Source organism: Hyaena hyaena, unplaced genomic scaffold (assembly GCF_003009895.1).
Source record: "Hyaena hyaena isolate Hyena2069 unplaced genomic scaffold, ASM300989v1 scaffold_96, whole genome shotgun sequence".
Classification (NCBI taxonomy): domain Eukaryota; kingdom Metazoa; phylum Chordata; class Mammalia; order Carnivora; family Hyaenidae; genus Hyaena; species Hyaena hyaena.
Window position 1 is genome coordinate 3,277,397 of NW_024080729.1, and position 21,190 is coordinate 3,298,586.

Consider the following 21,190-nt stretch of genomic DNA (forward strand, 5'->3'; position numbering starts at 1 on the left):
CTCCCTCTCTCTCTGACCCTCCCCTACTCATGCTGTCTCTCTCTCTCTCTCTCTCCTAGAAATAAATAAAACATTAAAAATTAAAAAAAAAAAGAAAAGAAAACCTCATCTCTTTCCTCATTTTCTCCCCCTTTGTTAGCAACTACAGATACTTCTTTCTTGTCAAAATGTCCCCTGTGCTTTCACAATGACTCTTACATTCTTCACTTTTACAATGCCTTCAGTCAAATCCAGATTCATGTCCAAATGCTTACACTATTTCCCCACTGGCTTCCAATTCCTATTCCTCTAGCTCCTTCCTTGATTTTCTTTCAATTTTAGAGCCTCAGCATTCCAGGTCCACTGTATTTTTTATTCCATGCTAATGAGCTTTGATGACTCTGCCTAGGGTGGCTTGTCTTCTGCCAAGTGACATATGGAGAGAAGGAGAGACTGGACCAGATGAAGAAACAAATTGTCCCAGTGACATGTTCTGCTCTCCCCTTTGGGGGCTATAATTGAGGAAAGCACACTGTGTGCACCTGCCTAACATCCAGGGACTCATAAAAATAGCAATGTGATGTTCCTTCCAAACCAATGGCCTTGTTCCTGGCTCCCGAACAGAATTTAATAGCTGTCAGTAGGAACTATGATGGTAATAGAGTGTATAGAACACTGAAGTAGAAATCATTAGACCTGGTAGTTTTTAGCCCCAGCTCTGCCCACACCACTGTGACCTTGGAAAAGTCACTTACACTTATTTGGTCTTAATTACCTTAAGGATAGTAAGGCTCATCGTTGTGAGAATCAAACATGTGAAGTTCTTTCTGCACACACATTTTAGCCTTGCATACACTAAAGTTATATTTGTTGCTGTAGTCAAATCTCAGTTATCCAACATAGCTCATATATGAAAAATCTTCATACATTTTGCTTTTAGCCCATACTAAAATGGAAACAGCAAAAAAGCAATTTGAAACCAAATTCATTTTACTGGCTGATTGATTAACCAAGTGACTGCTTTATGATTCTGCTGTTTTAGATGATCTAAAGTTTGGGGGAGATGGAGGGTGGTTCAGTTGGTTAACCATCAGAGTCTTGATCTTAGCTCATGTCTCAGGGTCATGAGTTCAAGCCCTATGTTGGGCTCTGGGTTAAGCATGAAGCCTACTTTAAGGGAGATTGATTAATAAATTTATTTTAAAAATAAATGAAGGACTCAGGTGGCTCAGTCTGTTAAGTGTCAGACTTTTGATTTCAGATCAGGTCATGATCTCATGGTTCCTGACACTGACAGTGCAGAGCCTCCTTGGGATTCTCTCTCCCCCCTCTCTCTGTCCCTCTCCCCACTCCCCCAAAATAAATAAATAAACATTTTAAAATAAATAAATAAAATAAAAGTTAAAGTAGGTTTTTTCAATCTCAGCATCATTAACATTTTGGACGGGGCGGGGGGGGGGGGGCTGTCCCATGCATGGTACGATGTTTAGCAATATCCCTGGCCTCTACCCATTACCTACCAATTGCACCCCCTCTCTGAGTTGTTGACAATCAAAAATGTCTCCAGACATTGTCAAATGACCTCTGGATAACAAAATTGTTTTGGATTGATGTCCACTAGGGTAAAGGATAATAAAGTTTTATTTCATTGCCTTTTCTTTACATGGCTAATGGCTAAAGCACAGGATTCCATTAGCTATAGAAAAATCTTCTTCTTTTTTAATGTTTACTTATTTTTGAGAGAGAGAGAGAGAGAGGTGGGAGAGGGGCAGAGAGAAAGGGAGACAGAGGATCTGAAGCAGGCTCTGTACAGACAGCAAACAGCCCGATGGGGGGCTCGAACTCACGAATCGCGAGATCATAACCTGAACTGAAGTCGGATGTTTAACCAAATGAGCAACCCAGCACCCCCCATTGCCTATATATTCTATAAATTTCTACATACTACAGATCAAAGTCACATAGAATGAATGCTCATTAAAAAAAATTAGTCTATGGGAACGTCACAGATGCGTTCACTGCCCCTGGCTCCCATCAATATCACATCTCAAAATGCTGTGCTTATCAAGAGAAAGCATTAACAGTCCATTGTTTCTACTAGAAAGTTGCTAGGTTTAATTCTTTCCAAACATCCTGTTTTGTATGCTAGACGATAAGGCTGAGTTGTTGTCATATGTATGACATTTGGTTCTCAACCAGAGGCAATTTCATCCCTGAGGGAACATCTGGCAATGCTCTGAGACATTTTTTTGCTCGTCATGGGGGCGGGGGGTGGGGGTGGGGAGCGTGCTATTGGCATCTGGTGGGTAGAGGCCCAAAGATACTGTTAAACATCTTGTAGTGCCCGGGATGGTCCCACAGCAAAGAATCATCTAGTCCGGCTTGTTAGAACATCAGTAATGCCGACAAGAAACTGCCGTATGGGAGGAAGAATGCCACACTGCCTTTTCTCGGCTATGCGGGCTTTTTCTTCGGAAAATCGAATCCAGTCTCTGTTCTTCTTTCTCATAGCTGCTCATGGCACAAGTTCCTAAGATGCATACTAACGATCTTTCCCTTCCTGGAGTGGGTGTGTTTGTACCGATTCAAGGATTGGCTTCTTGGAGACCTACTTGCCGGTATAAGCGTTGGCCTTGTGCAAGTTCCCCAAGGTAAGGAAGACTCAAAGTCTTTTCACCCACAACCCATCAGGCCTTGTCTGCTTACCCAGATTAAACAATTTACTTGTGCTAGGAGACGAGAAAAAGAATTAGGTGAATTCCATTCACATTTTTACCATTTATTCCCTTACCAGCCAGATTTCCAGCTCTTCCAGCATGGTTCCAAACGACTCAGTTAGTTTAGAGCCACAAATACTTTGCAGAGTATTTACAATGCCCATTCAATGGTCATTTGGTTTTTTTGGTTTTTGGTGTTTTTTTGTTTGTTTGTTTTTTGCTTGCTTAGTCATTTCACACTCACACAGCTACAATAGACCTCAGGGGGCACTGGTTTTTCTTAGGAAGGTGGAGGACAGGAAACAGCATGCTAGCATCTCTTCAGTAAGTTACACACATGGCAATCCAGGGGCCACTCTTTGGTCTTCCAAGGGGCAGTTCAGATACAAGACAAGATCACACGGACAGAGGTATGGGAACTATCCAGGTTTTAGAAGACTCATTTCCCAAATAGAACCAACATCTCGTGTCATTCTCTTATCTGTTGCTTTCAGGGTCCCACAAATGGCATGTTCCATTACAAGAGTTATTATGCTCAGAGAGGCTCAAAGCTAGGGATTCCTACTAGATATTTATCGTTCTGGACCAGTCTTCTTGGTCCAGATATAGTAGACTAATTTGGCTCATTTTTACCATAACCAATGTTGGCTGGGAACATAGCTGACATTTCACCAATACCATGTCTCCAATGAAACCACTGGAAAGTGAACCCAACATCAAATTTATCCACAGAGAAAGTGAAAAGATTTTATTCTTTACTCAGAGTTCACACAATTCCCTACATGGTATTGTTTAAATACTATTTCTCTATTCTTTTGGAACAAGCCAGGGGGGATTGAAACCTGTGATTGTATGGGTGGTGCAAAGCACAAAGAAGCCAAGCAAAAGGGCAAGTGGTAGGTACCAGACATCCAACTCTGGCACAAGACTGTTCGTTGAAGAAGAAGGATGCCTTTTAATTAAAAAAAAAAATTTTTTTTAACATTCATTTATCTTTGAGAGACAGAGTACAAGCAGGGGAGGGGCAGAGAGAGAGGGAGACACAGAATCTGAAGCAGGCTCCAGGCTCTGAGCTGTCAGCACAGAGTCCCATGCACATCTCGAACCCACAAACGGTGAGATCATGACCTGAGCTGAAGTCTGATGCTTAACCGACTGAGCCACCCAGGCGCCCCAAAAGGGATCCTTTTTTAATAATTCCTTACCCTGCAGTAAAATTGACTTTTTCCTTTTGGTGTTGAGTTCTATAAATTCAAACACATGTGTGGATTTCTGAAACCACCAGCACAGTGAAGATACAGAACAGTTCCATCAGCCCCCAAATGTGCTTATGCCACCCCTTTAGTCACATCCTCCCCTGGCAACCACTAATCTGTTCTCTATCACCATAGTTTTGCCTTTTTGAGAATATCAGATAAATGGACTCGTGCAGTATATAACTGTCAAAGGCTGGCTTCTTGAATTCAGCGTGATATCTTTGAAATTAATGCAAAGTGTAATATGCATTAATAGTTTGTTCCTTTTCATTACTGAGTAATAGTCCATAGGATGGCAATACCACAGTTTATTTATTCATTTGTTGATAGACATTTTGTTTCCAGTTTTGGGTTGCCAAAAACAAAGTTGCCATGGACATTCAGGTACGTGGTTTTTAAAAAAGTGTTTACTTATTTATGGGGGGGGAGCAGAGAGAGAGGGAGAGAGAGAATCAGAGAATCCCAAGCATGCTCCACATTGTCAGCACCTGACTAGGGGCTCAATCTCACGAACTGTGAGATCATGACCTGAGCCAAAATCAAGAAATGGGTGCTTAACCAACTGAGCCACCCAGGCGCCCCAGGTAGAGGTTTTTATGTAAACATAGTTCTCATGTCTCTAAGGTGATATTGTTGGTCATATAGTAGGTGTGTGTTTAACTTTATAAGAAACTGCTAACCTATGTACTAGAGTGGCTATACCCGCCATTTTACATTCCTACGAGCAAGATATGAAAATTCTAATTCCTCCACACCCTTCACTTTATATTGTCTGTATTTTTTAATTAAACTTCCTATCTTGAGGTAATTATAGGTTCACATGCATTTGTAAGAAACTATGGAGAGATTCCTTGTATCCTTTCCCCTCTTCCCCAATGGTAACATCTTACAAAACAATATACCATCAAGATATAGAACAGAACATTTCCAACACCACAAGGATCCTTCATGTACCCTTTATTTTTAAGCTTGTTTTTTGTTTTGTTTTTGTTTTTGTTTTGAGAGAGAGAAAGAGAGTGCAAGTGGGGGTATGGGGCAGAGAGACAGAGAGAGAGAGAGACTCTTAAGCAGGCTCTGAGCTCCGAGCTCAGAGAGAGCCCAATGCAGGGCTCGATCCTACAACCCTGGGATCATGACCCGAGCCAAAATCAGTTGTCAGATGCTCAACAAACTAAGCCATCCAGGTGCTTCTCATGTTGCCCTTTTATAGTTACCCCCACTTACCCCTTGCCCCCATATCCTCCTAAACCCTGGAGACCACTAATCTGTTTGTTCATTTCTAGAATGTTGTCATTTCGAGAAAGTTATATAAATAGACTCATGTAGTATGTAATTCTTTGAGATTGCCTTTTTTTCCCCACTCATCTTAGTTCTCGGGAGATTCATCTAGGTTGTTGCATGTGTCAATAGTTTATTCCTGTTTTTTATTGCTGAGTAGTATTCCATAGTATGGATGTACCACAGTTTATTTACAATTTTTTTAATGTTTATTTATTTTTGGAGAGATAGAGAGAGACAGAGTGTGAGCAGGGGAGGGGCAGAGAGAGAGGGAGACACAGAATCCGAAGCAGGCTCCAGGCTCGGAGCTGTCAGCACAGAGCCCGATGCGGGGCTCAAACCCACGAACCATGGGATCATGGCCCGAGCCAAAGCTGGACGCTTAACCAATGAGCCACCCAGGTGCTCCGCACCACAACTTATTTAAACATTCACCTTATAGTACATCTGGATCATTTTCAAGTTTTGGCTATTACAAATATAGCTGCTATGAAACATTTGTGTGTAGGTTAATGAACATAGTCTTCTTTTGTCCAGGAGCACAATTATGGGATTGTATAGTAGTTGCACATTTAGAATTGCCAAGCTGTCGTCTAGAATGGTTGCATCATTTTATATTCCTACCAGCAGTCTCTGAGGGATACGGTTGCTCTGCCTCCCCACTAGCATTTGTCACTACTTTTTATTTTAGCCGTTCTAGTTGGGATCCGGTGAGGTCTTGTCCTGCTTTCAGTTTGCAGTTCCCTAATGACCAACGATGTTTAACATCTTTTCATATGCTAATTAATCACCTAAATATTTTAATGAAATGGCTCTTCTTGTCTTTCACTTGTGCTCTAATTGGACGGTTTGCATTTTCACTGCTGAGTTTCAAGAGTTATTTCTTTAGTGTAGATATTAGTCCTTTGTCTTTGGTGTTTTGCAGATATGTTCTCCCAATCTGTAGCCTGTCTTTTCATCTTTTTCATAGAGCACAGAGCAAAATTCTCGATTTTGATGAAGGCTAGTTTTCAGTATCTTTTCTTGTAGCCATTCCAAGAGGTATGTAGTGAGATCTCATCGTAGTTTTAATTTATATTTCCCTAATGGCTAATGAGGTTGAATATCTTCTCATGTTCGTATTCACCATTCTCATAACCTCTTCGGTGAAGTGCCTGTTCAACTCCTTTGCCCATTTTTTAATTGGAAAAAAATTCTGTTTTCTTATTGTTAATTTTTGAGATTTTTTTATATATTCTGGATACCAGTCTTTTGTCAGATGTGCAATTTGCAAATATTTTCTCTCGGTATGTAGCTTATCTTTTTTTCTCGACAGTGTCTTTCATAAGACAAAAGGTTTTAATTTTGATAAGTCCAATATATCCATTTTTTTCCTTTTATGGATTGTGCTTTTCCTACTGTGTATAAGAACTTTACACCTAATCCCCAGACAAAGATTTTTTGTCTTTTTTCCTAAAAGTCTTATAGCTTTGTGTTTTACATTTAGATCCATGATCCATTTGAGCTAATCTTTACATAAAATGTGAAGTTTAGGTCAAGGTTTATTTTTTATTACATTTTCAACATGATTTTTATTTTTTTATTTTTTTATTATTTTTTTTTCCAACATGATTTTTAAAGAAGACTGTCCTTCATTGAATTGTTCTTGCACTTTTGTCAAAGATCAAAGAGCCATATTTTTGTATGTCTATTTTTGGACTCTCTATTCTGTCCCATTGACCTACTTGTCTATCCCTTTACCAATATCATGTCTTGATTTTTCTATCTTTATAATGAGTCTTAAAATTGTGTAGTGTGATCCTTCCAATTTTGTTCTTTTTCAAAGCTGTTTTAGCTATTCTATATAAATTTTAGAATCAGCTTGTTTAATCTACCAAAAAACCCTACTGAGGTTTTCCTAGCTGTTGCATTAAGTCCATAGATCACTTAGGGGATAATTGATGTCTTTATTATATTGAGATTCCAGTTCATGGTCACGGTATATCTCTCCATTTACTTTGGTTTTCCTTGATTTCTTTCATTAGCATATGTAGTTTTCAGCATTCTGCCCATGGGCTGTTAGAATTATACCCGAGCATTTCATTTTGGAGGAGACCCTGTGTGGGGTGATTAAGAACATTTTTGGTTTCCAATTGTTCATTGTTTGCATATAGAAATACAATTGATTTGTGTAGTCACCTTGTATTCTGCAAGTCACTTATTCTAAAAATCTTTTGTAGATTCCTTGGGGTTTACTACATTGATGATCATGTCATCTGTAAATAGGGACAGTTGTGTTTCTTTCTAATCTGAATGGCTTTTATGACTTTTTTCCTGCTTATTGTACTGACTAGACTTCAGACTTCTATGTACTCTATGTTGAATAAGAGTGGCAAAAATAGATATTTTTGTCATGTTCCTGATCTTCGGACAGAAAGCACTCAATCTCTCACCATTAAGTACTATGCTAGCTGTAGGATTTTTGTAGATGCCGTTTATTAGGTGGAGGAGTTTTCCATTCTATTCTAGTTTGCTGAGAATTTTTATCATGAGTGGATGTTGTATTTTGTCAAATATTTTTCTGCATTATTGATATGACCGTGTGATTTTTCTCTTTAGGCCTTATATTGATTTTTAAATATTGAACTAGCCTTACGTTCCCAGAATAAAGGAGTACCTTTCCGAATTTCTGTGTGGCAGCTATAAACCAAAATGATCCATTCATATGAGTACATTCACTTCCAGGAAAGTATCAGAAAGTCTCCAGAGCATTCCTGTGCGGCTGCAACAAGAGACCTGAACTCTTGGTACTGATTCTTTAACTATGAGTTTCTACTGACTCCCACTCATCAAAGGTCCTTCCTTTATGGTCAAAGTTGTGGACATCTCATTGCTAAATTACCAAATCATCAGTGTAGTTTCATACCAAAAGAACAATGGCATTAGGATGTATAAGTATACCTAGCATCCAGCATAGTATTTAGCGTATAGTGGATACTCAAGATCTTTGTAGAATAATAATGATCACATAACTATATGAATACATGAATCTGAGCAACTCTTGCTAACTAACTGAGATTGTGTATTATTTTAAGTAGTGTGAATAATGAAATAATTTGTACTGTAAATAATTCAAAAGTTTTACTTGCACTTGACTAGGTAGTACCTGACATTTAATAATTTTCTTCCAGTGAAATAAAAATACTAAATGGTGAAGAACTTATTTAAAAAGTGCTAGGGGTGCCTGGCTGGCTCAGTTGGTAGAGCATGTGACTCTTGATCTCAGAATTGTGAGTTTGAGTCCCAAATTAGGTGTAGAGATTACTTAAAAATAAAATATTTTAGGGGGCACCTGGGTGGCTCAGTCAGTTAAGTGTCCAATTCTTGATATCGGTTCAGGTCATAATCTCACGGTTTGTGGGTTCGAGCCCCGTGTTGGGCTCGGTGCTGACAGTGCAGAGCTTGCTTGGTTGGGATTCTCTCCTCCCTTCCCCCCCTTCTGCCCCTCTCTTGCACTCTCTCTCAAAATAAATAAATAAATGTAAAAAATAAAATCTTTCTTAAAAATTAAATAAATAAATAGGTAGGTAGATAAAAACTGCTAGATGTTCTTCATAGTAAAATTCCAATTTATAAATGTAAAAGGAAATACAAAATCACCATTAGGGAAACACCACAGTAATAACTGTCATAGATAAAATCCACTAACTGATGTTAAAATTAGTGGGTGAAAGTTTACAAACTATGTAGAGACTTGCACAGTTTCAAAATATCTTCCTCAAGATATTTTTTAACTACTCCACTACTCTACAGTAGAGAACCTGGGAGAAACAACCTGAACCAAGTGATCACTGCTATATCATCACCAGCAGTAAGGCATATAGAGATCATAAATCCTGTGCTATTATGCACTAAGAAGGACACAACAGGTGATGTCTGTAGCATTCTTGCCAAAAATGTGTAATCTTAGTACAATCGTGAGGAAACTTAAGACTACCCCGAAATGAGGGGCATTTGACAAAATAACTTATCTATTAATACTCTTTCAAAGTGTCAGTCAAGAAAGACAGAGACTGAGGAACTATTACAGCTTGCAGGGTAAGGAGAAATAACAACTAAATAGAATGTGGGACTCTGGATAGAGTCCTGGAACAGAAAAAGGAAATTAGTAAGAAAACTGATGAGATTCAAATGAAGTCTTTAGTTAATTTGTAATGTTAATACCCTGATTCTGATAATTACACTAAGACTGTAAAAAATGTTAACATTAGAAGATGTTAGGTAAGGGATATATGGAAACTCCCTATTATGTTTTCAAATTTTTTAATGTTTTATTTATTTCTGAGAGAGAGAGACAGCATGAGCAGGGGAGGGTCAGAGAGAGAGGGAGATACAGAATCTGAAGCAGGCTCCAGGCTCTGAGCTGTCAGCATAGAACCTGACACAGAGCTCCAACTCTCGAACCATGAGATCATGACCTGAGGCGAAGTTGGACGCTTAACCGACTGAGCCACCCAGGCGCTCCCTCCCCATTATTTTCTAACTTTTCTGTGAGTCTAAAACTAGCTGAAAATTAAAAAAAAAAAATTTAAGTGTTGAAAAGTTTGGAAACTTGGTTTCCCTTTATTTCTCCACAGCCTAAGCTTAACTGAGACTAGACCACTTAGCACTCTCAAGTGCTTACCACGTAATTCTCTTACTTCCATGTATTGGAAAATTATTTGAAACCCTACATTTCAAAAGACTTTCTCTTAATGCTAAATGTTGCTTATCAAGAATAAATAGGAGCTATTCAACATTATACTGGAATTCATAGGCAGTGTATTAAAGCAAGAAAAAGAAATATAAGGTGTAAGGATTGTAAAGGAAGAAATAAAACTACATTTTTCATGGATGATAATTTTTAATGAAGAAAATAATCTACAAATAAATTAATAGAATTAATAAGATTTTGTCAAAGTTGCTGGATACAAGATCAATATATAAAAATCAATTATATTCCTATATACCTGCAGGAAAAAGAAAGTGAAATTTTTAAAAGGATACCATTTACCAAAGCATAACAAATATGAAGTAAATTGTAAGGAAACTAAGAGATGTGTAAGACCTGTTTAGAGAAATTATACAACTTTACTGAGTAATATTAATTAATTAAGTTAATGGAAATTAATTGAAATATAGCATGTTCATGGGTTAGAAGACTCAATATTTAGGGATGCCTGGGTGGCTCAGAGGTTAAGTGTTAACTTCGGCTCAGGTCGGGATCTCAACTGCTCATGAGTTTGAGCCCTGCATTGGACTCTGCTGACAGCTCAGAGCCTGGAGTCTGCTTCAGATTCTGTGTCTCCTTCTCTCTCTCTGCCCCTCCCTCACTCACACTCTGTCTGTCTGTCTGTCTCCTCTCAAATATAAAATAAAACATAAAAGAAGACTCAATATTTAAAGATCTCAGTTCTCTCAAAATAAATGTTATAGATTCACTATAATTTTAATGTAAACCCATTTTTTAATGGAATATTTTAAGCACATTCTAAAATGTACCTGTAAATGCAAAAAGCCAAGAACTGGGGCACTTGGGTGCCTCAGTAGATTAAGCGTCCGACTTCAGCTCAGGGCATGATCAGGTTTGTGAGTTTGAGCCCTGCTTCGGGCTCTGTGCTGACAGCTCAGGGCCTGGAGCCTCCTTAGGATACTGTGTCCCCACCTCTCTCTGCCCCTCCCCGACTCATGTGCATATGCTCTTTGTGTCTCTCAATAATACATTTTTTAAAATGTGAAAAAAAAAGCCAAGAATGGTCAAATTCTCTGAAGAAAAGCAACACAGGAGGACTTGCCCCTCCAATTATCAAGACTTTAATATAAAGTTATAATTCTTAAGATAACATTCATTAAAAGTAGACAGAATAAATAAACACTCATATATGCATATATTGGAATACACAGTAAAAGCATGAGCAATCTCAAGCAACTGACCACAACATGGAAGGTTCTCATCTATGTAACATTGAGTGAAAGAAGCAGAAATAAAAATTGTATCCCGTGTAACTCCATTAATATAAAATTCAAACTGAAAATTCAAGCAGAACTAAACTATATTGTTTAAAAATTATGTACATTAGTGGTAAAACTATAAAGAAAAGCAAAATATTATCACAGAAGTCAAAATAATGAATACTTTTGTGGGGATAGATGGGGTTGTAATCAAATACCAGGGTGGTGATAACAAAGGTGTTTGTTTTAGAAGTATTTATTCAGCTCAACATCCATTTTAACACACTTTCTATATGTATATTATATTTCACAATAAAAATAAGCATTAACTAACATCAACGTTATCACTAAACTAATTACTATAGTTAGTAACACTGTGGTATTGCAGAGATAGACAATTAGACCAATGCAACAGAAAAAAGCCACACATATATATTAACTTCTTTCAGATGTATCACGATAGAAAAAAAACTTTTAAAATATATATGTTTATTTATTTTGAGAGAGAGAGAGAGAAAGAGAGAGAGTATCTCAAGCAGGCTCAACATCAGTGCAGAGGCCGATGGAAGGGCTAGAACTCACAAATCATGAGATCATGACCTGAGCTGAAACCAAGAGTCAGGCACCTAACTGACTGAGCCACCCAGGTGCCCCTAGAAATAAACTTTTTAATGAATGATATGAAACAACCCAATACTTACATGAAAAAACAATTTTTAGACCTCTACCTCACTCCATATACAAAAACCCCCTGGTACATTAAAGACCTAAATGTGAAAGGTAAAATAATAAGGATTTTTTAGAATTATCTAGGAGGATATCTTCATGATCTTGAAGTAGAAAATTATTTCTTAAAAAAGATATAAGAAGCACTCGCCTAAAAGGAAAAGACTAATAAATTGAATTAAGTAAAAGTCTTGTTCATTCAAAGATACACAAAGATTGAAAAGCAAGCCACAGAATGGGAGAGATATTTGTAACACATACACCCAACAAGGGATTCAAATCTATAATATATATACTCCTACAGATCTGTAAGGAAACAACTCAATGAAATTTATCAATGTTATTAATAATCCATGAAGTGAAAAGTGAAATTTAAATTAGTTACACGCTAACTCATATGCATTAAAATTTAAAATCTGACAGTATCATGTGCTAATACAGATGCAGTTGATGGGAATCGTCACACAGTGCTGGTGGTGTAAATTATAAAGCCATTTGGAAAACAGTTTGGCATTTTTTATGTTTATTTATTTTGAGAGAAAGTGAGAGAGAGAGCCAGGTGGGGCAGGAGCAGAGAGAGAGGGTAAGAGAGAATCCCAAGCAGGCTCCATGCTGTCAGCACAGAGCCTGACATGGGACTTGAGCTCACAAACCGTGAGATCATGACCTGAGCCAAAATCAAGAGTTGGAAGCTTAACCAACTGAGCCATCTAGGTGTCCCTGGATTGTTACTGTCATAAACAAGAGACATGTACAAGAATATTCATGACAATGCTGTTCACAGTAGCCCCAAATTGTATATAAAGACAGGAGACTGTACAAGCCTGGAGACAAAAAAGATAGAGAAATAGCTGCCTTGGATCCCAATGGCTTTTCAGTTCTGGTTCCAGTCTTTGTTGAAGTCTAACTGCCCTTTGTTCTCTTTTAGTAAATTTCCAATTGTGCTTGAGCTGATTTGAGCAATTTTTCTGTGTGTGTGTGTGTGTGTGTGTGTGTGTGTGTGTGTGTGTTTGCAATCATTAGAGCCTTGGTTAGGACACAAATGTGGAAGGAGAGACTATAAATTACAAAGATGTAAAAGACATGTCAACCAACATGAGAACTTCATTTGTGTCCTGATATAAACACAAGGATTGAAGGATTGTAAAAGAAATCACAACATATAATACTAAATGATTTTTTTAATGTTTTATTATTTATCTTGAGAGAGAAGGAGAGAGAGAATCCTATGCATGCTCTGCTCTGTGCTGTCAGTGCAGATCCCAAGTGTGGCTCCAACTCCTGAACCATGAGATCATGACTTGAGTAGATATCAAGAGTCAGATGCTTAACTGGCTGAGCCACCCAGGTGCCCCAGCAAATACTTTTTTGTTAAAGATCACCCCAAAATCCACCATATCTTTGGTTTCTCAGGTGGTTGTGGTCAAGCTATCAGTCATCTCAAGGCTCTACTCAGGCTGGAGGATTAGCCTCCAGGCTCCCTCACATGTTTCTCATCTTGTGGGCATCCCCATCAGTGCTTGAGTATCCTCACATCATGGCAGCTGGCAGGCCCGACTACATGTGGAACCTCTCATCCAAAAGTTATTCAGAATTTCAAAATGGTCATAATCGAGCAATAAGCCAAGTGTGGAGCCTTCTGAGCCCTGTGTAATTGCACTGCTCACACACCTTTGAAGCCAACTCTGGTAACTGGTGACCTGGATGAAAGAGACAGAGAGTCAGAGAGCAACCAAGACAGAAGCCACAGTCTTCTAGCAACCTACTCTCAACAGTGACTCCCTACCATTTTTGTTGTAGTCTGTTTATTAGATGCAAGTTACAGGGTCCATCTCACACTTAAGGGGTAGAGATCACACAAAGGCATGAATACCAATTAACCATTGCAAATCATCTTAGAGACCACCTGCCACAACAGCCATTTATGAGATAAGCAGGGAAATTTGAACATTGACTAGAAAATTAAACACTGACTGTTATTAATTGCTTAGGTATAATGATGATATTGTAGTTAAATTAAAAGAAGGTCTGCTTTTGGGGCACCTGGCTGGCTCAGTTAGTAAGAACATGAGACTCTTGATCTCAGGGTCATGAGTTTGAGCCCCTTGTTGGGAATAGAGATTACTTTTTAAAGAAAAAAAAAAAGGTCTTCTGTTAAAGATATATACTGAAGTATCTACAGATGGTATATTTAATGTCTTGAATTTGCTTCAAAATAATATGGAATGGGAGAGGATGAGGGAATAGAGGAGGTGATGGGCCATCAGATGACCACTGTTGAAGTAGATGATGGGTACATGGGAATTCATTAGACTCTTATTTTTGTACGTTTGACCTTCTACACACACCCACACACATACACACACACACACACACACACACACACACATGCACACACAGCCTTGTTTTGTCTAAGACACTAAATCAGCTCACTAAACTCTTAACTGAATTCAGATGAGTACACAGTCCGATGTAGGTTGAAGACAGGCCCTCAAGGCAGGAGCCATGGGCTTGAGACGTCAAAAGATGCCACCATGCATGTTAATCCATTTGCTTCAAAATTTGCAAATTCTCATGGTGCTTCTTGAAAAGAAAGTAGAGTCATCTGGGTGGCTCAGTTGGTTAAGTGTCCGACTTCGGCTCAGGTCATGATCTTGGGGTTCGTGGGTTCAAACCCCTTGTCAGGCTCTCTGCTGTCAGTGCAAACCCACTTCAATTCCTCTTTGCCTCCCCCGCCCCTCCCCTAATTTGAAAAATAAACTTAAAAAACAAGAAAAGATAGCAAGTATAGAAGAAGGAGATAAAAGAAGGGAGTAGGGTGATTGGCATACGGGAGAGAGATGACACATACCAACTTGGAATCAAGTTAGTTAAGTGGGATCCTTGCCTCACTCTCCAGCTTTCTTTCCAGTCCTAGAGGATTCCCAGGATCTTCCACTAACTAGACTAGGGGTGGAATGGGGCTGCTTGTGAGCTGTTGGAATAGAGGTCTCATTGTTGTGATGTCTCTTTTTCCACCATTAGTTTGAAGCCCTTGAAGTGAAAGGTGCTTAAGCCTCTGACTTAGAATTGAGGTGTAAAATGCATGTAGTAGGAGGAGAAGCTAGGAATCAAAGGAGATAATAAAAGGTGCTAATTAAGGACCGTATATCAAGAGATATTGTTACCACACTCAGTCAGCTACATATTGGGTTGTTTTTATTTTAAATATTCTTCACAGTTTTTATTTAGGGTGGCTTTTTAAAGCCAGCCTACATTTTCTTACTTAAATTTTCTTGTTTTTCAGCCCTGACATTTAGTTTGCTGGCAAGGCAACTGATTCCTCCTCTCAATGTCTGTTACGCAGCTTTCTGTTCTTCAGTAATTTATGTCATTTTTGGATCATGTCATCAAATGTCCATTGGTGAGTGCAGGACCCGAACCATGCGAGGTGTCTTGATCATTTCCTTCTTGCCAAGAACCCAGATTGAAACTTTGTTTCAGGTACAAAAAAAGGAAACAGAAGATGGACATTCTATCCATTTCAGTGTTCAGATTTTAGAGACTGAACACTTCCAGTGTGTCATTATTAGTGTCACTTCCGGACAAATCGGCCAGCCTTCCCTGAGTCAAAAGTCCATCTCCTAATTTATATTTAGAAATAACTGTTACAGGGACCACAATAGTTGAAGATAACAGAAGCAGCACATTTTATTCACCTAGGTAAGTAAACCAGCATAGAAATCAAATCACAAAACACCCTGATAATGTTGGAAGAGCATTGCCAACTATCACTTAGTGAAGTGGCTTTCCCTGGGCTTCCCCACTGAACGACTGACCACCCAGGCTGACTGACAATCATTTTGACTGACATACTTTTTCTCCAGATATGTTTGTATATTCAGGCTGGTTACCATCCCACTGTCCTAGATGCAGAGTGCTACCCTGCCTTTTTTAAGGACAATATCACACGTCTTTACTAAAATCCATTATGTGTTGATTTTACATTTGGCTACTGAGAGGACAGTTTTATTCCCATATTTCCAAGCTCCTGGGGCACATCACAATCACTTTCAAATACAGATGATAAGGCACTTAGAGTTTTGTTTCTGTTAGGTAGTTTAAAGGTAAGATTTGTCTTTGTTCCCATATGTCGGATGTGAGGACTAAATGAAATTATGTTTGAAACAGGTTTAGCTCAGTGTGATTTTGCACCTAGTAAATCCTTCATAAGTGATAGGTGTTATTTTTTTCTTTTTATCAGTATTGATTAGCTTTGTTTTCTGATCCTATCACCACCATCTCACTTTTTACTATCTTGAGAGCAGGCGCAGTGACTGAGCTTGATATCCATGTCCAGCCAATTTCTCTTTGATCCCACTCCACATGCCCATATTGCAGAGGGGGTAATACATGGACACCAAGATTTAAATTCTAGGAGTTGGTCACAGCATGTGGAACCAGAGTTCTTTCCTCTGTTCTTTGTTGCTTCTCAATGGCCACTTTCAAAAAAGAAAAGTTCTTGAGATCAAAGACAAAACATCAGACCATGCCTCACTTATGTCCAATAAGTCAGTCTACCTGCATTTAAAACTTCAGTGGAGTGCCTGGGTGGCTCAGTCGGCTGAGCATCTGACTCAGGCTCAAATCATGATCTTGCAGTCCATGAATTCGAGCCCTGCATCGGGTTCTGTGCTGACAGCTCGGAGCGTGGAGCCTGCTTTGGATCCTGTGTGTGTCTCTCTCTCTGCCCCTTCCCTGCTCACAGTCTCTCTCTCTCTCTCTCAAAAATTAAACATTTAAAAATTTTTAAACTTCTCTTTTCTGCCTAAACACCTTCTTTCATAGGTTCCTTCTTCCTTGTGAGTGCTCTGATGATCAATGTCCTGGACTTGTACCCATTCAATGATGGCCACCTGATCCTGGGGACTTTCATCAAGGATGACTTTTCTAAGCCCTCCTTCTTTGTGGACTATAACAGATCCTTGAGTGTGGTGGCATCCACGACATTTTTGACTGGGATTATTCAGGTATGAGCTGAGTCTCTGAACCCCTGAAATAAATTAAGGAGCTACAAATGGACCTCTTCCTTTTGTTGCTCCTGTTATCCATTGTGATGTATGTGGAACTTTAGTGATTTATTTTTGGGAAGCTTACGGGATGCGTCGATAGGCTCTCCTCAGTGACAAAACTTCTCCCTCCTCAGAAATCACCCACCACTGATTTTGGATGAGATACTGAACATCTTCATCAGTCCCTTCCATAAAGCTAAAGAAGGGTCCTAGGGACCATGGTCTAGAGTTCTATTACGATTTCACCTTTTAAAAAAATTCTTTGTATTTTTTTCAACAAGAATAACACTCGCAGGCTCATATACTATATTTTGGGTTAAGTAAGCACTAGAGCCAGACCTGGAGTTCTTTTTCTTCAATGGCAGAAGCACAAAGGACAATAATATCAATGACTTACTAAGATATCAAAACTTATTTTTGGCATGTCTTTGATTTTCTCTCAGAGTTTGCCATCTAAAGCTTTATCCATTGAACTAAAGTCACAAATGCTAGCTTTATTTCTCTTTCTTCTCAACCAATCCTCTCTCTGGCTAATTTTTGCTGATCTCTCCTGGGACCATCTTTTATTAGGTAAGGATTTATTGGGAGCCTGTATCAGGCTACTGGAGTGAGCTGACTCCAACCCTGATACCAGCTATGTGACTTACTTAAATCACTTTACCTTTATGGGCCTCAGTTTCCTCATGTATAAGATGGAAATAATAACATTTGCTTTGCAGGGCTTTTATGTGTATTAAATGAGAAAATACATGTAAAGCACCCAGTAAGTTCACTTACTATATGGGCCTGTCACATAGTAAGCATCAATATGTTATAATTACTGGGTACAAAAATATGCATTTGGTACTTTGACAGAGGCCAAAAATAAAAAAAAGTAAATATAATTCCTGTGGTTAAAAACTTCAGTCTTGTAAGAGAAGACAAAATAATGGGCAGTCAGCAACCTATGAATTATCTACATCACCCTACACATGTTCTCTCATTACCTTTGAGCCTCAGTTTCTTCATCTAATAAAGGAGGAGATATTCCATTTCCAGAAAGATGAAGTAGATGTACTTTTCCCTATTCCTCCTGCTAAGTACAACTAAAAACCTTGGAATGTTATACATAAAACAAACATAAGAACACTGAAAAGTGGAAAGAAGAGGGCAAACTGGCTCCAAACCTCAGGACCCAAGGAACAACACAGTGGTGAATTCCCTGGGTTTACTTTTTGCCTCATATATTTCAGACTTGGTGTTGAGGAAGCCAGAAACCCAAATGCTAATAGGTACAGACAAAGAAATAAAGAAGAGGGGAAAAAAAGCCCTAACAGACCTTTATAGTCACAGCATCAAGAAAAGTCTAGCAAGACTGAAAACTTCTACATAATAACTACTATACTCCAGACAAAGAGCAAGGAGAAACAAAACAGATGAGATCGGGCGCATTCAGGGTGGTATGGCCGTAGACTAGGAGAAACAAAACAAAACAAAACAAAACTGTGGTATTGGCCCCCTCATACCAGCAAAGGCCAACTGAAGAGCCCAAACTTTCACCCATACCCACGTGTAATGAGGTGCCCATCCACCCCCAACTGGGGTGTTGTCAGAGAAGGCCAGATAGGGAGTCAAGATTTTCATTCCCATTATGCAGTAATGAGACACCCTTTCCACTCCTCACCAGGGTGGTGTCAGAGATGGCCTAGTAAACGGGACAACACTCTCTGCTGCAGTGTCCGTGGAGGCCAAGTGGGAAGAAGTAAAGGCATTCCTGTCTCTTCCAGCCAGGATAATATTGTCAGAGGGCTAGTGGGGAGCCAGAACTCCCACCCCTGCTCAGCAATAATGAAGAGTCCCCACTGCCACAGTGGTCAGTAAAAGCTGAGGGGAGAACGTGGGCTTCTATGTCTACAGGCAGTAACAAGACGGCACCCGCCCCTTCTGCTGCTAGCACTTTGTCAGAACAAGCTAGCTAAAACAGAATGTTTAAATAAGATCCACTGTCTCCTAGCGTGGTGCCCAAAATGTTTACCATTAAAGTGAAAATTAGTTGTCATATCAAGAACCAGAAAAATCTCCACTTGAATGGAAAAAAGGCAATGAAAAGATGCCAACACTGCAATGACAGAGATGTTAGAATCATCTGGCAAAGATTTTAAAGCAGCCATCTTAAACATGCTTCAACAAGCAATAATGAACACTCTTGAAACAAGTGAGAAAATAGAAACTCTCAGCAAATAAACAGAAAGTATGAGGAAGCAAATGGAAATTTTAGAACTGAAAAGTATAACAACCAAAATTCAAAATTCAAAGGATGGGCTCAATAGCAGAACAGAAGAGACAGAGTAAAGAATGAATGAATTCAAAGAAAGAACAATAGAAATTACCCAATCTGAACAAGCAAGAGAAAACAGACTGGAAAAAGAAATGAACAGAACCTCAGGGACAAGTGGGGTGATAACAAAATACCTAATATTTGTATCACAAGAGTCCCAGAAAGAGAGGAGAAAAAAGATGAGGCTGAATTACTTGAAGAAGTAACAGCTGAAAACTCCCAAAATTGTCAAAAGACATAATCCTCCAGATTCAAGAAGCTGAGAAAATTCAAAAAAGATAAATCCATAGAAATCCACACTAAAACAAATCATAGTCAATCTTCTGAAAACTAAAGACCATGAAAACAATCTTGAAAGCAGTGAAAGGAACACTTTACCTATGGGGTGAGGGGAATTGGGCAACCCAATCACAGCAAATTTCTTATCAGAGACCATAGAGTCCAGAAGGAAGTTGCACAATATTTTCCGTTTGCTGAAAGAAAAGAACTGTCGATCCAAAAATCATACACCCAGTGAAAATATCCTTCAAGAATAAAAAGGAAATCAAGACATTCTCAGATGAAGAAAAACTAAGAGAATTTGCTACCAGGAGACCTATCCTGAGAGAATGGCTAAAGGAATTTCTCTAAACACAAAGGAAATGATATAAGAAAGAATCTTGAGGGGCACCTGGGTGGCTCAGTAGGTTGAGTGTCCAACTTCAGCTCATGTCATGATCTCATGGTTCGTGAGTTTGAGCCCTGTGTCAGGCTCTGTGCGAATAGCTTGGAGCCTGGAGCCTGGGTCTGATTTTGTGTCTCCCTCTCTCTCTGCCCCTCCTCCACTCATGCTCTGTCTCTCTCTCCTCCAAAAATAAGTAAATATTAAAAAAATTTTTAATAAAAAAATTTAAAAAGGAGTTAAGTTTTTGGGAAATCAAAAGTTACATGGATTTTCAACTGTGCGTGTTGGGTGAGGGGGGTTGGTACACCTAACCTCTATGGTATTGCAAGGTCAACTGTAGTTCTGCAAGATGCTACCATCGAGGGAAACTGAGTAAAGAGTATACCAGATCTCTCTGTACTGTTTCTTACAACTGCATATCAAACTACAGTTATCTGAAATAAAAAGTTTAAATTTAAAAAAGAAATCTGCACTAGCTAATAATGTCTAATATTTATGGTTATGTGTTTGTTAGTCACTATTCAAAGCACTTTACATGCATCATCTCATCTGATCCTTACAATTCCTTGTATGATGGTAGGTATTACTATGACCCTTATTTTAAGGGAACAAAGGTATAGAGAGGTTAAGAGAATTGCCCAAGATTACAAAGCCAGTAAGATCCCAACTGGGAATTAGGCTGAAGGTTGTCTACCTCCAGAATCCACACTTCAGGTAATTTTAAAGTGCAAGCTAATATTAATAAAAGTGAAGTGTTTTGTGTTGAAAGAATATAAAGTTCAGGAACAACCTTTAGTTGGTTGGAGTTGTCTGAAGAAAACAACTATGTATTGAGACTTCATTCACTGAACATTTAGTACTTGATTTCTTTTTTGTTTGTTTGTTTTGAGAGAGAGGGAAAGTATGTGCATGTGAGAGGGGAAGGGGCAGAGAGAGAGAAGAGGGAGAGAATCCCAAGCAGGCTCCGTACTGTCAGCAGGGAGCCTGACTCATGGCTGGATCCCATGAACCATGAGATCATTACCTGAGTGGAAATTGAGAATTGGACACTTAATAAACTGAGCCACCCAGGCACCCCTACTACCTGCTTTCTATAAGAATGGCTGAGGGTCGCCTGTGTGGCTCAGTTGGTTGGGCATCTGACTGCAGCTCAGATCATGATCTCACTGTTTGTGGGTTTGTCCCTGTGTTGGGCTCTGTGCTGACAGCTCAGAGCCTGTAGCCTGCTTCAG

General features: G+C 39.0%; 1 protein-coding gene across 3 annotated transcripts in view; it reads left to right on the forward strand.

Moving 5' to 3' along the window:
- SLC26A8 (solute carrier family 26 member 8) overlaps positions 1–21,190 on the forward strand; it is a 69,647-nt gene that overhangs the window by 9,782 nt on the left and 38,675 nt on the right. For all 3 annotated transcript variants that reach the window (XM_039235247.1, XM_039235246.1, XM_039235245.1), the window contains exons 3-5: positions 2,491–2,630; positions 15,213–15,329; positions 16,754–16,935. In XM_039235247.1, the coding sequence (XP_039091178.1) occupies positions 2,491–2,630; positions 15,213–15,329; positions 16,754–16,935 (439 nt within the window). The remainder of the gene's footprint in view (positions 1–2,490; positions 2,631–15,212; positions 15,330–16,753; positions 16,936–21,190) is intronic.